Here is a 16,482-nt window from a genome sequence, read left to right as displayed (position 1 = left end):
TGAATTCGCATCGCACCCGCCCCAAACTCGCACAGGACCCTTTTTTTGGTCCGCAGCAGAATCGGATCGCATGGGTGTTCACATCATGCGATCCGATTCCTGTCCGAGTTTGCAGGTCGCACTGCGATATGCGAACTGATCTGGGGGTGTCATTAACGTTTCACTGACACTCCCAGCAGTCCGCATAGGGCAGTGTGAACTGCCGCCGGGAGGCATGCGATGCGGGAACCCGCCGCGGATTTGCGCCGTTCCCGCATCGCTTCAGTGTGAACCCAGCCTGAAGGGTTTAAAAATCAAATACAGCCAAAGAGTTTCAGAGGAAAAAAGCTTCCCCTTTCTTCAAGATTTGAGCAGTCAATGTTAAAAAAAAAAAAAAGAAATCATCACAGAATGCACGAGGGGACCTGTGTTAAGGCTTGATGAAGACTAAGGTCTCCCAATAGCATGAAGGTAGATGGCTGAATTTGGTGCCCACTAGCAACGTGGCAAAGTCTTCATCAAGCCTTAACACAGTGTCAGGAGCTGGATTTGAACCCAGAACCTCTGCTATGTCAGGCAAGGTCTCTTCACATTGATCTGGAATACTGGACTAGTCCCTGAAAAATTCCTTGGATGATCCTGCCTAGAACCTTGTTTGTCTTGAACTCTTTGCTCCTCCTATGAACGTCTTGATTTAAGCCATGCCTCTACACTTCCTGTTTGCCAGATTATTGTGCTCCCATTAGCCAATATCTCACTCCACCCTTCCCTGCTGCCGTCCATATTTTGCTACCACTCATTATCAACCCTTGGCTTGTTCCTCGGCTACACTTCTGCCTGATCCTAACCTGCAACTACTCATTACTGACCTTTGGCTTGTTTACTGACTACTATTCTGTTTGATCCTTACATGCTTATCCACTACTGAACAACGGCTTTCCCATCTCCTGGTGGGGCAAGCCTGAAGAAAATGACCTGGTACTAACCCACAGCAAAACCAATCTCCACCATCAGGAGCTCTGGTGAACACTGGTTAGTACCTTGACGCCGCATCTCAGGTGAGCCTGCGTCCTGTGCCATCATGACACACAGGTCCCCTAGCGCATTCTTTCCACTGACCTGCAATGTAAGGAGTATTCTTTCCACTGCCCCCCAACTTAGGGAGCATACTTTCCACTGACCCCCAACTTAAGGAGCATTCTTCCCACTGATCTCCAACTTAGGAAGCATTTTTCACTGACCACCAAAGTAAGCAGTATTCTTTCCACTGACTACCAATCTAAGGAGCATTTTTCCCCACTGACCCCTAATATAAGCATCATTATTTCCTCTGACCCCCAATGTAAGGAGTATTCCTCCCACTGACCACCAAGGTGCATTATTCCCAACGACCACCAATGTAAGGCGTATTCTGTCCATGGATCACCATTGTAATGTGGCTCTTTTTTCACTGATCATCAAAGTGAAGGGTCTTCTTCCCACTGACCATCAGTGTAGGACTGTTCTCACAATGACCACCTATATAAGGAGTATTCTTCCCACTGACCATGTAAGGAGTGTTCTTGCCATTGATTCCCAAAGTAAGACATATTCCAACCACTGACCCCAATATTAGGAACATTCTTCCCAATCACCACCCAAGAATGGAGCATTCTGCCCACTGGCCCCAAGTGTAAGGAGCATTTTTTCCCTCTGACCAGTAATGTAAGGAGCATTCTTCCCACTAACTTTCAATGTAAGGAGCAGTCTTTCCACTGATTGCTCCTTTTGTTGGCATTCTCCTCACTGCTCACCAATGTAAGACGCATTCTTCCAACTGACCACCAATATAAGGCGCCTTCTTCTTACTGATCTTCAATGTACGGAGCATTCTTCCCACTGATTACCAATGATAGGAGCATTCTTCCCACTGATCACAAACGTTAGGAGCATTCTTCCAACTGACCAAAAATGTAAGGAGCAGTCTTCCCACTGACCACCAGTGCAATGAGGCCCTTCTCTCACTGATCACCAGTATAACAGGATGGGGTTCTCTCTCAGAAGAAATGGCTACCAGAAAAATTAGCTTCCTTGTCAAAAGGACCAAGGGAATATGTCGTATCGGCTCAAAAGGCTGTTTCTGTAATGCCAACAGAACAAAATTCAAGTTCCAAGGATTCAGGGGAGCTCTAACCGGTGGATTAAGCCGCATTACCCCCTGTATAAAGCTTCGGACAAAAGAATGCGAAGCAAGTGGACGTCAAGGCCAGCTTCATCTCTAAATACATTTACAGAAAAGCAAGGATTCTGCCTATGACATACCTTTCTGGGATGCCAACCTCTGGATTCACACCAGGAGACATATGCCTTTCAGATTCTATAATAAAGGACTCTGGAAGCTAGCTTCCTTGCATTAATCAAGGTAGAAATTTTCTGAGCCTGAAAGCCCACAATACTTCAGAATGTGGGTTTCACTAGCCACACTGTTAAATTTAGCATTTTCTAAGGTAGGATGGAACACTGGTCCCTGCGATAGCAGGTTTAGACATGGTGGTAGGGTCCATGGGGGCCCTACCGCCATCTTTACTATTTCCACCCCCCCCCCCATCTTTTTTTAAAAAAGACCGCTTTTCCTGCACGAACCGAGGGCTCCGTTCCGATTGCACATGGAGGGGAGGCTGGGGCAGAGGAGAGAGGAGGGCCGGTGGATAAAGAGCCGTCGTAATGGCGGCGGGAGGCAGTGCAGCATACAGCGATTGACCTATGGCCTCTAGCCTGAAGGAAGCTGTGAGGGGACATACCTGGAAAGAAACCCCCCCTTCCCACATTTAGGCATAGCAACATTTTACTTAAAGGAGAAAACCCACAGGAATTAGAAAAATTAGGAATCTCCCTTACCTTATCCAGCAGCAGGGTTCTGTGGTAACAGACCCAATCTTCACTGCTCACGGTGGGCTCCGTTAAAAAACCTTCAGGCCCCTTGTTATCAGGGGATCCACACTCCTGGGCCTGTAAAGCACCGCGCTAGGAAAATATGGCTGAAAAAAAATACTGGATCCCAAGGTCCAGCTCTCTAAAAAGAGAAGCGTTACAGGCAGAACCTTGTTTCTTCTGACACAAGGCTCAGGTGCTCGGCGCAGCACATCTTTACTCGTGACCAACACCTAAAACACTGGCAAAAAAACTGAGGTACTCAGTAAGGGGAGGGGATATATAGGGGGCTAAACTTCCTGTCTAGGGTTTGCCAGTGTCCATCACCTAGTGGTGCCTATATAACCCATCAGTAAATACTGTGGCTCGGTGTCCCGTGATGTACGAAAAAGAAACAAGGTTTATTTTTAAAGAAAATGTAATTGTCTATGATACACGGTGCACAGAGTCACTAAATGTCATTGAGTTAGGGTTCAATTATTTCCTAATGAAAGCAGTGGGTTATATCCCTGTCCGGCTTGGTATGTCACTTTAGGAACCCCAGTAGTGTGATCCCACCTCTGATGTGTCTGGCTGCTCTCTCTGTAACAATAGTAAGGGTAAGTTTACCTGGTGGAACTGTAATGGCAGTTGCATGAGAGTTGAGCTGGAATCTCAGGTGGAGGGCTAGCCAGGCGTTCAGCCTTGAACAACCTCAACTTCCCAAAAAAAAATCTAAACCAGCTAGAACTGAAATGGTGGATCACAGTGGATCTGGCTTAAAGTAGAACTGAAGTCTGCAAAACTTTCCTCTCTTTCAAAGATCCAAGGTCCCTCACCTGTGCCAGCATCTTCTACCCGGCTTCTTCCAGGTGCTGAGCTGTGGCCGTTTTCATTGGCTGGTGCAGAACAACATCATTCTGCAAACCTGCTGTGCCCATTATTATGGGCTCCCACCATCGCTGAGCAGAGTTCCCGGATCCACAAACTTGCTGTGCCCATTATCAGGGGCTTCCACCATCCCTACGCTGGGTTCCTAAAGGTTCAAACCTGGTGTGCCCATTATGAGGGGCTCCCACCATTCCTGAGCTTATTTTCTGCATCTGCAAAGCGGCTGTTCCCATTATGAGGGGTTCCCACCATCCCTGCACTGAGTTTCGGATCCACAAACCTGCTGTGCCCATTATGACGGACTCCCATCATCCCTGCTGAATTTTTAATTCGTTTTCTATTATAAGGAATGTAGCAGAAGATGCAAAAAAAAATTAACGTAGCCAAAGGCATAATACTTTACTGCTGATTTCCCCTAAAGACAAAAGTAGACCAGAGCATAACCCTGCTTGTTTAAATCTACACGCAATGTATGACTTCTGGGTGGACTGACCCTTTAAGCTGTCCCATGATGGAAGTTCTCCCATTCTCAGAATAAGGTCAAGCTTAATTTCCAACAATAACATTTTGGTTCACATTTTACTGCCAAAAGGACTCATTGACCCTGCCATGGAGATGATGCTACAGCATCTACTATACCACAGCCCCACCTGCTGCCCCCAGGAGGAACTACACAGATGACAGTACCAGCCTGATCACAGGTCTCTGGGAAGATTTATTTAGAGTATGGGCACCTCCTGCTGGTTGATTGCAGTTACATCAATATATATATATGCCTGTGGAAAGATTCAATTTGCTGTTCCATGAAGCCAGGGTGGCCAGCATGGCTAGGTACGTGGGAGGACCGGGCCCACAGAATATACACTCACCGGCCACTTTTTAGGCACACCTTGCTAATATCAGGTTTGACACCCTTTTGCCTTCAGAACTACCTTAATTCTTCGTGGCATATATTCAACAAGGTGTTGAAAACATTCCTCAGATATTTTGGTCCATATTGACATGAGAACATCACCCAGTTCCTGCAGATATTTCGGCTGCACATGCATTATGCAAATCTCCTGTCACCACATCCCAAAGATGTTCTATTGGATTAGGATCTGGTGACTGTGGAGGTCATTAGAGTACAGTGATCTCAATGTCATGTTCTAGAAACCAGTGGTGAAATGATTTCAGATTTGTGACATTGCACATTATCCTGCTGGAAGGAGCCATGAAAAGATGGGTACACTGTAGTCATAAAGGGATGGACATGGTCAGCAACAATACTCAGGTAGGCCGTGCTGTTTAAACGATGCTCAATTGGTACTAAGGGACCCAAAGTGTGCCAAGAAAATATCACCCACACCATTACACCACCAGCCTGAACCACTGATACAAGGCAGGATGGATCCATGCTTTCATGTTGTTTACACCAAATTCTGACCCCACCATCTGTATGTTGAAGCTGAACTTGAGATACATCACACCAGGCAATGTTTTTCTAATCTTCGATCGTTCAATTTTGGTGAGCCTGTGCGAATTGCAGCCTCAGTTTCCTGTTCTTAGCTGACAGGAGTGTCACCCGGTGTGGTATTTTTCTGCTGTAGCCCATCTGCTTCAAGGTTTGCTGTGTTGTGCGTTGAGAGATGGTATTCTGCATACCTTGGTTGTAACGAGTGGTTATTTGGGTTACTGTTGCCTTTCTATCATCTCAAACCTGTCTGCCAATTCTCCTCTGACATAAAGGCATTTTCCTCCACATAACTGCCACTCACTGGATATTTTCTCTTTTGGACCATTCTCTGTAAATCCTAGAGAGGGTTGTGCGTGAAAATCCCAGTAGATCAGCAGCTTTTGAAATTCTCAGACCAGCCCGTCTCGGCAACAACAACCATGCCACGTTCAAAGTCACTTAAATCCCCTTTCTTGCCCATTCTGATGCTCGGTTTGAACTTCAGCAAGTCGTGTTTACCACATCTAGATGCCTAAATGCATTGAGTTGTTGCCATGTGATTGGCTGATTAGCAATTTGTGTTACCAACAAATTAAACAGGTGTACCTAATAAAGTGGCCGATGAGTGTAGAAGTTTGGCTGGTGTCCAATGGAGTGGAGATACTCCCCCATTTAAACGTTGGTTTATAGCAGAACATATATAGGCAGCTGGGCATACGCTGATCAAAACTCAGCAGATTCAGTAGGGACAGGCTGAATTTCTATCAGTGTATAGCAGTCCCTGCTTGACAGAAGTCAAACATTTGACAAACACATGCTGAAAAACATTCCTCAATCAGCGGCTGCTGATCAATGTATTCTGACGGCATGGCCAGTGTTATGTCTGTGGTTACATTTACCACTTTGGTGGTATTTGATCACCTCTGGGTTTTTTATTTTTTGTTAAAAAAAAAAAAAGTAAAAACACCAAATTTAAAAAAAAAAAAAAAATACAAAACCGTTTTAGATTTTGTTAATAAATTTTGCAAACAGGTAACTTTTCTCCTTCATTGATGTATGCTAATGAGGCTACACTGGTGGGCACCTATAGGCTGCATTGATGGGCACTGATAAGGCGACACTGATGGGCACTAATAGGAGGCACTGATGGGTGGCAGTCATGGGCACTGATCGGCACTGGTGACACTGATAGACAGCACTGCTAGGTGGCACTGATTGGCACCACTGGTGGGTATTGATAGGTGGAACTGATTGCTGGCACTTATGTACTGGTGGGTACTAATTCATGGCACTGGCAGGTGGTACTGGTGGGAACATATGAGGCGGCGTTGCCTCTTCCTCTTCGGGACCGATGTCCCTTCAACAGAAGCCGGTGAGCTAGAGAAGAAAAAAAATGATTACCAATCTTACTTTTACAGCACATGATCAGCCGTCATTGGCTGACAGCTGATCACATGGTAAGGAGTCGAGATCGACCCATTACTCCGATCACCCAAGTCTATTGACTCCGATGATCACAACGCACGCCGCGCGCCCTTCAGGGGGCGTGGAGAGCGTGCAAAGGGGAGACCTCTATTAACAGCCTCCTGGCAAAGCAGATCCGTGCTGTAGCCGTCGTCCAGCTATAGAGCAGATCTGAAAGGGTTAAACATCTCATTTGGTATTAGGTGGAGGAACAGTACCCAATCATTGGTAGCATTGAGAGGAATAGTTCCCCATTGTTGGTGTCAGAATAGTGTCGCATATTTGTGAGAGGAAAAGTGTCCCAAGGGCCAGATGAAGGAAAACAAAAGGTGGCATCCAGCCTCCGGGCCGGCAGTTTGAAGACCACTGCAGTAGATTGTGTGAGCTTTGTATCAGTGTATTTAAAGACACACTCCATGCAACAAGAGAAGACAATCAGTGATTGCTAATACAAGCTAGCAAAATATACAAACGTCATGAAGTCAATTTATCATTTGTCTGAATGTTTAGTCTCCTAGCAATGCTTCTAAGCAATTCTGTTTTTTTGTCACATGGTTCTTCATTGTATGTTTTCTTCTCCTTCTTATTTCCCGTTTCACAAAAAAGACATCAGTCCGTCCTTTTATAGGCACGCCATCTTATATCTGGAAGCACATTTTTCAGTGTATTCTTTTCAATTTACTTTAGGGAGTTCTGCTAAATAATTTAAAGCTGAACCCCAGGGAAAGGCTTGTTTTTTCCTAGTGTGCCATTAAAAGCACTTTTACTGACCTTATTCCTCATTCCCCTGGCATCCAGCACTTTCCTCCTCCATCTGGGATTTCGGTAGGAACTTCATGTAGAAGTATTGAGGTCCTGCATTGTACGTGATGATGTCAGAGTGTGACCAACAGAGTGCCAACAAGAAGCAGCTTCAGAGGACTGGTCACATGGAGAAGAGAAAGCGTGCAGGAATGAGGGGTGAGGCCAGTATAGCTCAGCTTTAAGGTCAGAGTTCAGCCTTAAAGGGGTTGTAAAGGTTCATTTTTTATTTTCTAAATAGGTTCCTTTAAGCTAGTGCATTGTTGGTTCACTTACCTTTTCCTTCGATTTCCCTTCTAAATGTTTGTTTTCTTTCTCTGAATTTCTCACTTCCTGTTCCTCCTCAGTAAGCTGTTCTGGCTGACTAAACACCACTCCGATGATGGTGTGAAGTTTACTGAAGAGAAACAGGAAGTGAGAAAATCAGACAAAGGGAAATCGAAGGAAAAGGTAAGTGAACCAACAATGCACTAGCTTAAAGGAACCTATTTAGAAAATAAAAAAACGAACCTTTACAACCCCTTTAAGGGCAACTTCACCCAGAAATTATACCTCTGTGCTAGGCGAGCCCCAAAGTGTTAAAGCTCAGTTAATGCTTCTTATGGAGCCTACATATTGAAGTTGGAGGCTAGTGTTGATAAAATGATGGCATGGCAAAAATCGGAAATTATACAGCAAATATTACTCCCCCTTAGCCCTTATGTCAGTGTGATATGGTCAACACTTTTCCAACATTTTTAAGAGATCACCTAGAAATAACCAAGGCAAATATTTTCTACCCAACTCTGTTACAGGTCACCAAAACACGATTCTTAACACTTTTGAGGGAGAAAAAATGTACTGATTTTATACGTCTTTGGGAAAATGTTGACACATGCAATGTCGTATGTGTAGGGGTGCATCTTCAGTGGTGGACAACCGATGATCAATCTCCCGCGCAATCAATCAGTGAACTTTACATGTTTCTTGGATATCTGAGATGCTTTTAAAGCATTGGTTCTCATCTCTTACTAACAGGCCAGGTTTGCAAGATAACTGAAATACATGACAGGTGATATAATTTGCTGCTCAGTGATTGTAGTATTCTAGTCTGCATCTCCCTAAGGTAATACATAAAACCTGGCCTGTTAGTGGGTCCTGGGGAACCACTGGTTTAGAGCCTGTGCAAGCAATAGGAACAATAAATAGTATTATTTGATTATTGATTGTTTCTTTTTTTAATTTGCAAATCTCAGGTGCCAAAAAGGTGGGGTTTCTCTGTAAGACACAGAGCTGATTTAGGGTCCTTTCACACGGGGCGGATCAGTTCTGATCCGCCCCGTGGATATCCGTTTGCTCAGCGGGGATCACTCCGCCGATCCCCGCTGAGCAGGGAGATGACAGCTCCGTCTCTGCACACTGCGCAGGGACGGACCTGTCACAGCGCCGCTCTCCCCTATGGGAGATCGGATGACGACGGACCGCAGTGCCCGTCGTCACCCGATCCGATCCGCAGACGGATGGAAAAATAGATTTTTCCTCCGTTACACTTTTTCGGATCGGAGCGGGTCGGATGTCAGCGGACATGTCACCGCTGACATCCGACGCTCCATAGAGCTCTATGGAGCACCCGTTCAGGTCCGCCTGAAAAACTGACAGGCGGGCCTGAACGGGACGTCAGTGTGAAAGAGGCCAAAGAAATGTCATTCTCTGACAGCATTCAGTGACATGATGTGACTTGATGCACACAAAAGCCAAGGTGAGCTTCTGAAAGGGGGATCTCTCATTAGGACAATAGTTTTGTGCAAAGCTCTAGATCAGCGATTCTCACCCAGGGTTCCGTGGTTCCTCCAAAGGTTGCTAGGGGTTCCTTCAGTATTGGGCAATTTCTGCCTCTCAGATAAGTTCCCACTGACACCATTGATCTTTTTGGCTAATCTGTAAGGAGGTAATTCTTCCCAATGACCACAAGTGTAAGGACCATTCTTCCCACTGACCATCACACTAATGTATTATGAGTTGTAGATTTCAAATTTTTAGCAGGGGTTCCCCGAGACTGGAGAACTATTTCAAGGGTTCCTCTGTGTTGAAAAGGTTGAGAAAGGCTGCTCTAGATGGTGGCTGACTTGAGGTTACCTACTTATTCCAGGACAGTGAAGCTCAACTTAAGCAGCAGACAAAAAACATCACTGCTCTGGAACTACCACTCTGTCTGGGACCTGACAGCTTCCATTTAAGGTCCTGCAGAAGTGCTTTCCTTAGATACAGAACCCTTTAAAGGGGCATCTGTCCCCTGGTGTCTCTGCACTGAGAACCGAGCCATCTAACACCGCAGATGGCTCGGTTCTCTTGGCTCCCTGAGCAAAGAGCTGCTGCCTGTCAATCAGCAGCTCTCCTCTCAGCTCCTCCATGCTCACTGGAGCGCCGAGCTGTGTAGGGGCGGGCAACGGCCATCTCAGCGGCTCACTGAGACGGCTACCAGTCCAGGCGGATCCAGACTTCCAGAGTCTGGATAATGCAGTGCCACGGATCTTGGTGACGTCAGCAGAGACCCCTCTCTGCTGAAAACGAGTCACAGGAGTGCAAAACGAATTGCACTTCTGTGACCAATAGGAAAAGCCCAGCCAAACAAGCTCAGGCTGGACTACTTCTTCAAGAGATTAAAGATACCAAGATTCAATATCTCAGAGTTTGGTGGATGTTGAAGAGTTAAAACCCTGGCAATCTTTTCTCTCTCTTAGGGACTGTATTGAGGAGATCTCTGTGCTGAGTTCCATGGCCTGCGCACCCTCTGAACATTATGAGGGGTTCCCATCATCTTTGCACTGAGTTCCTGGGTCTGCACCCCTTCTGTGCCCCTAATAAGGGGTGCTCCCCATCCCTGCACTTAGTTCCCAGGACTGCACATCTGCTGTACCCATTAACCACTTCAATACTGGCCATTGTCATATGACGTTCACAGATGGGATCTCCCATCCTGGGCGGGTGTCATATGACGTCTTGGGCTTCCCGGCCGTCTGGGGGGTGCGCCGCGTCACTTGGGACCCGATGCGCATGCCAGGCTGCCGTTAATTTCCGCCGGGCACCTGCGATTGCCCGTTAACTGTACAGGACCGTGGAGCTGTGTGTGTAAACACACAGATCCACATACTGTCAGAGGAGAGGAGACCGATCATGTGATCCTAGTACAGAGGAACATCAATCGGTCTCCTCCCCTTGTGAGTCCCCACCCCCTACAGTTATAATCACTCCCTAGGACACACAGTTAACCCTTTGATCACCCCCTAGTGTTAACCCCTTCTATACTAGTGACATTTATACAGTAATCAATGCATTTTTATAGCATGAATCGCTGTATAAATGCAAATGGTCCCAAAATGGTGTCAAAAGTGTCCGGGGCAATATCGCAGTCACAATAAAAATCACAGATCGCCGTCATTACTAGTAAAAAATAATAATAATAATAATAATAATAAAATGCCATAGAACTATCCCCTACTTTGTAGACGCTATAAATTTTGTGCAAACCAATAAATATACGCTTATTGCAATTTTTTATACCAAAAATATGTAGAAGAATACATATTGGTCTAAACTGAGGAAAAAATATATATAATTTTTTTAAACTTGTGATATTTATTATAGCAAAAAATAATATTTTTTCAAACTTATCACTCTTCTTTTGTTTATAGCACAAAAAATTAAAACCACAGAGGTGATCAAATACCACCAAAAGAAAGCTCTATTTGTGGTAAAAAATTATAAAAATTTCATTTGGGTACAGCGTCGCACAACCGCACAATTGCCATTCAAAGTGCGACAGCGCTAAAAAACTGAAAATTGGCTTGGGCAGGAAGGGGATGAAAATGCCCTGTATTGAAGTGGTTAAGAGGTGCTTAGGAATTATAGAAGGGACATCTCACTGTTGGAGTAGCCAAGACATATAAGCAGCCAGGTGCTAACTCTGCCCAATAGGAGTGACCTTAAAGCATGGTGGATGGGACCTGCTTCCCAGACAGATGGTCATCTCTGAAGCAGCAAAACCTTTTGTTCAGCCCTCCTGTCCTCCTCACTTCCAGGAAAATTCTGTCCCCAATGTGGACAGACAGGCATTCCAACACTTCTCCACAACACACAAAACTAGCAATTTAGATGCAAATAGTGTTTCATAAGTCCTCTTTAAGAGTATGATGGTCTTTCAAGTCTTAGAGGGATTTTACAAAGGAGATTTTTGAAAAATGGAACCAATCGCACCATATTGGCTATGGTGCTTGTAGTGAAGACGGGGCGGTGGTGCTGTTTATTTGCACAGTCCTGCTACATTGTAATCTCTAGGAAAGGTAGACAGAAAACAAGTGCATGTTGTGGCCCTCAGACGGAGCTCCGCGGACGTACTCACAGACCTCAGAGAATACACAGTACTTAAGAAACACGCGGTGTTTGCATAGCGTGTCGTGGTTGACATCACGGTTCAGAATGTAGATGCCATCATTGTGCAGGGTGCAGCAGATGCTCAGCCCTGATTTGGAGGTGATTACTTTGAGGCAGGTAAACTCCTTGGTCCGAGTGTCAAATGAGTGTACGTTCAGCGAGTCCTCGCTCTGTCCAGACTGACCGTCCCGTATGAATCCACCCACCAAGTACAAAGTCTCCTCGATGGACACCATCTGCTGCTTCCGGACATGATGTCGCCAGATGTCAAACTCCGACCATTGATCAGCCAAGGGGCAGTACCGCAACACCTTCAGGTTTCGTCCTGAATGAGGAAAGACAGATAAAAATTATGGCTTGGCATCAACCACAATCTGATGTAACAATTAAAGGGTATGTAAATCCTTAACAATGAACATCTCTTTCCTTTAACTGTGGACACAGTGGATCACAGATCTGGGTACAGAGCTAATGAAATTGAGGAGGAATTTTGTAGATGAAGAGAAGGAGTTATGAAGATGCAAAGGGGAAGGAGATGACAAGAAGTCAGTGTTCTTTGTAATCATGAGAAATGTAAATGAGAAGTAGGCAGGGCTCACACCAAGTGTTTAAAGGATAAGTGGGGGGGTTGGGAAGGGGGTCCAGTGTAAGTTCACCTTACAGATTTTTCTGTGAAGGTGAACTTATACTTTAAGGGGGGCGTGGCTTGGAGCTCGGAGCGGATGGCAGCAGGCTAGAGGAGCTCCGTTACACCCTCAGCCCTGATAGCACAATATCCACCATAACCACCTGAGATCATGAACAGATCCGCCCGCCACAATTCTGGAAGCCGCTCCCGTCGTTCCACACCGACACCGAGCACCAGGAGCATCCCAGACATCTTTAAAACACAGCCTCGCCGTGGCAAGGCCCTATCCAAGATGGCGCTGCCTCGTGGTGAGGACGAGTTCAGCGAGGACTCTCAATCCGCATATGAGGAGGAGGTAAGAGATGCACCGACAGATCACCCTCTCACCCTCACAGACATGATGAAAATAGCCGCAGATATCAAGGGCACCTTTTCATCCGCCATCACGGAGTTGAAGGCAGACGTTTTGTCCATCTCTGAAAAGCTAGAGAGAGTGGAGAGGGCTGGCACTCACCGAGACACAGCTATAGCGCGCCTGGACAAAATCACAAACTCCCACACGACCCATCTCATTGCAATGAACAGACAGTTGGAGGATTTGGACAACAGGGGGAGAAGGAACAACATTAGGGTGAGAGGCATCCCGGAGTCGGTTGAAACCAGCAACATTCCTTCTGCCCTCCAATATGTGTTTAATGAGCTACTGGAGCGCCAAACCGACACTCCAATTGACTTTGTGCGGGCCCACAGAGCCCTGAGAGCCAGGCCTGCTGAAGCGGCCCCCCCACGGGATGTGATCTGTTGCCTCTCGGACTTTAAGTTGAAAGAGGACATTATGGCGAAAGCAAGAAGCAATGCCCATATCACATTTAATGACACTGAAATCTCCATTTTCCAGGATCTTTCCCCCATTACTTTGAGCAACAGGCGTGCGCTGCGCCCCCTGCTGGAGGCCTTACGGAGACAGAACATTCCCTATAAGTGGAAATTCCCCTTTGCTTTGAATGTGACTTACTCGGGCAGACAATTGTACTTACGCACCCCTGATGAGCTACCAGGATTTTGCCGAGACATTCAACTGCCTTCTATTGAGCTGCCCGACTGGTACAGGGAATTTCACTACGCGCCTGCCCCTCAGGCCGCTCAGGGATCCCCCCACTCTACTCCCTCAAAACCTCCGCACAAAAGGGGGAAGTTCCTGAAACAACCTGTTCCAGGCTCCAGCGCTACCCCACGACGCTCCTCCACGCCTAGAGCCCTGCAGATGAATCCGGCTCCAGAATGAGGTTCGTTCGGCCATGGATGCTCCGCCTGAATTTTCGTATTTATAGGAACGATTAAGTCTAGACGTGCACCTCTTCGGATTCAAGGGTTTCGTTTTAAACGTTCGCTGTCGCTGCTTCCCCTCCGGATTTCTGGCATCTTTTCTCTTCGTTCGTAGGATTGGTTCGTTTTGTTTTTTCGGCATACTCACCTACAGGAGAACGGTTGCTGGACGCGCAGGGGCACATTATCCGGATACACGAAGGGCTCGAACCGACTTACCTTTCTTTTTGCACTATGTATCTATGCAAAATGGCTCTGAGTGGTCAGGCCTTCCGAACGCATTCTTCCAACAGACGCTGGAGTTGGACTTATCACTTGCACAATTGTGGCCTTTGACTTGCTACTGCCTGACCCTTGCCCATCGAGCTTGGAGACATGTCGTATTGTTATGTTTTTACGGATGGAATTCGAGACCCGCAGCAGCGGTCAGCTGAACTAACTATTTCAGGTGCCACAGGCTGGCGTTACACAGGTTTATTCCCGCTACCGGGTATTACGGTTATGGTGATATTTTTATGTTGCATTTTGGTTAGTTTTAGCGTGTTAAACATAGGGCTGGGGGGGCGCGGAGAGCAGCAGATACTTTGGAACAGACCACTTGTCCCGGATTGTCGGGGATCTGGACTGTTGACGTAGTTCTGGGTGTTACTCCCACTACCCCCACAAGGGACACCGTGGGTTGGCCCCGTGACTGACCTTCCTAGCTTGCTGGGGTTGTCATCCGGTGGGTCATTTCACGGTCCCACTTCTTAGAAATCACCTCTGGGGACTGCTCTCCAGAGGCTAATTACCAGTTTTTTTTTTTTTTTTTTTGTCCCACTTTCTAGGTGTCGGTTAGTGGGCTCTCACCTTTTTTTCCGCTACTTTTTCCCCCCTCCCGTCTTTTACCCTACCTACTTTTCTTTCCCCCCGTCCCTCCTCTCTCTTTTTCCTGCCCCCCCCCCCCCTCTGCTCCCTCTACCTCCTGTGGCTTCCTCCTTGCTCCCCTCGTCCACTTTCTTTCTCTGAATCTCACTTTCTCTCTCCTTCACTCGACTCCCCTCCTGCTACACGATGATTTACTTTGCTCTGGGGGGGAACCCTACCGTAATTTCGCACAACGTGCGTGGTCTCAATACTCCACAAAAACGGTCACAACTGTTGCGCCACTTGGGGAAGGGGAGGCCGTCCTTTGTGTTTTTGCAGGAAACACATTTCAGGGCTAGTGAGATCCCTAAACTGACCAACCAATGTTTTCCCAAAGCTTTTCATGCAGCTAGCCCTGACTCGAAAACTAAAGGGGTCTCGATTTTGGTGAGCCGGGACTCTGGCTTCGAGCTCACTCAGCAATTGGCAGATCCTGGTGGACGGTTCCTCTTCCTCAAGGGGAAGGTGGGGGAACTCCCTGTCACGCTGGCGAATGTCTATTTCCCAAATGTAGCACATGTGAGTTTTTGTCAGAAATTGATTGATGAGCTTTCTGGGTTTGCTACGGGGTGCATAATCCTGGGGGGGGACTTCAACATTTCGTTGGACCCCCTTCTGGATACTTCAGACGGCAAGTCTGCAATTTCATACCGCAAACTTAAAAAGATAAGATCCTTGCTGCATTCCATGGCACTGATGGACTCCTGGCGGGTCAAGTACCCCCAGGGTAGGGATTTCACTTACTTTTCAGCTATACACAACAAGTACACCCGCATAGACTTTTTATTTCTGACACAAAGGGACCTACCCACTATACTGGACGCACGCATTGGGACGAGATCGGTGTCTGATCACGCACCAATCTCCCTGACCTTAACACTACAACCGACTCGCCGACAGACGAGTAACTGGCGACTTAACCCTGCATTGTTGACGGACCCCCCAACCTTGGAACAGATAAGGGAGACCATACAACACTATTTCAGTGAAAATACGACTGCTGATGTCTCACATATGACGGTTTGGGAGGCACACAAATGTGTCCTTAGGGGCAGACTGATGGGATTGGCGGCACAGAGGAAGAGAGTGGCAGAACAGGACTTAAAGGAGGCTTTTGCTAGAGTGAGGGTTTTGGAAGCACAACACAAGAGATCAGTGGCAATGCTACTGGCCGACGACCTCCTGCTGGCACGCAGGACTCTCCAGGAGAAGTTAGACCTACAGGCCAAGCGGATCGTGTTTTTCCGCCGGGGCTTCTTCTACGAACACGGTAACAAAAGTGGCAAATTTTTGGCAAGGGCTTTGAGAGGAGTGCGGGCCTCGCATACCATCACCCAGATCAGGAACCGCGAGAACCGACTGGTTCAAGATACGGACAGTATTGCGGCGGAATTTCACGGGTTTTACTCGAAGCTGTATAACATTCCTCCCCCGCATAAACCAGCTCGGGTGGAGGGGTCGAGACGCGAGATTATAGAACAGTACCTTCAAAGCAGTGGCATGCCAGGTCTCTCGGCAGAGGATGCCGGGGAGCTGGACAGGCCTATTACAGCCTCGGAGCTCACGCAGGCTATTCAATCATTAAAAACCGGGAAAAGCCCAGGCCCGGACGGCTTTTCCGCCATTTACTATAAGACCTTTGCACACCTTTTAGTGCCACCCTTATTGAGGGCCCTGAATTCCCTTCCCGAGCTCCGGGAGGTTCCACCGACCTTTAACTTGGCACACATTACGGTACTTCCCAAGCCAGGGA

At 47.0% G+C, this 16,482-nt stretch overlaps 1 protein-coding gene across 1 annotated transcript in view; it reads right to left on the bottom strand.

The window, feature by feature from the left end:
• Nucleotides 1–8,278: 8,278 nt before the first annotated feature.
• Nucleotides 8,279–16,482, bottom strand: part of KLHL42 (kelch like family member 42) — a 41,858-nt gene continuing 33,654 nt past the window's right edge. The window contains exon 4 of the mRNA XM_077468990.1: nt 8,279–12,194. Within this exon, the coding sequence (XP_077325116.1) occupies nt 11,770–12,194 (425 nt within the window). The 3' untranslated portion in view covers nt 8,279–11,769. The remainder of the gene's footprint in view (nt 12,195–16,482) is intronic.

Source organism: Lithobates pipiens, unplaced genomic scaffold (assembly GCF_037356315.1).
Source record: "Lithobates pipiens isolate NorthernLeopardFrog02 unplaced genomic scaffold, aLitPip1_a1.2 Scaffold_8, whole genome shotgun sequence".
NCBI classification, from domain to species: domain Eukaryota; kingdom Metazoa; phylum Chordata; class Amphibia; order Anura; family Ranidae; genus Lithobates; species Lithobates pipiens.
The sequence above is the reverse complement of the archived record's forward strand: the minus strand, read 5'-3'. Positions and strand labels throughout refer to the sequence as shown.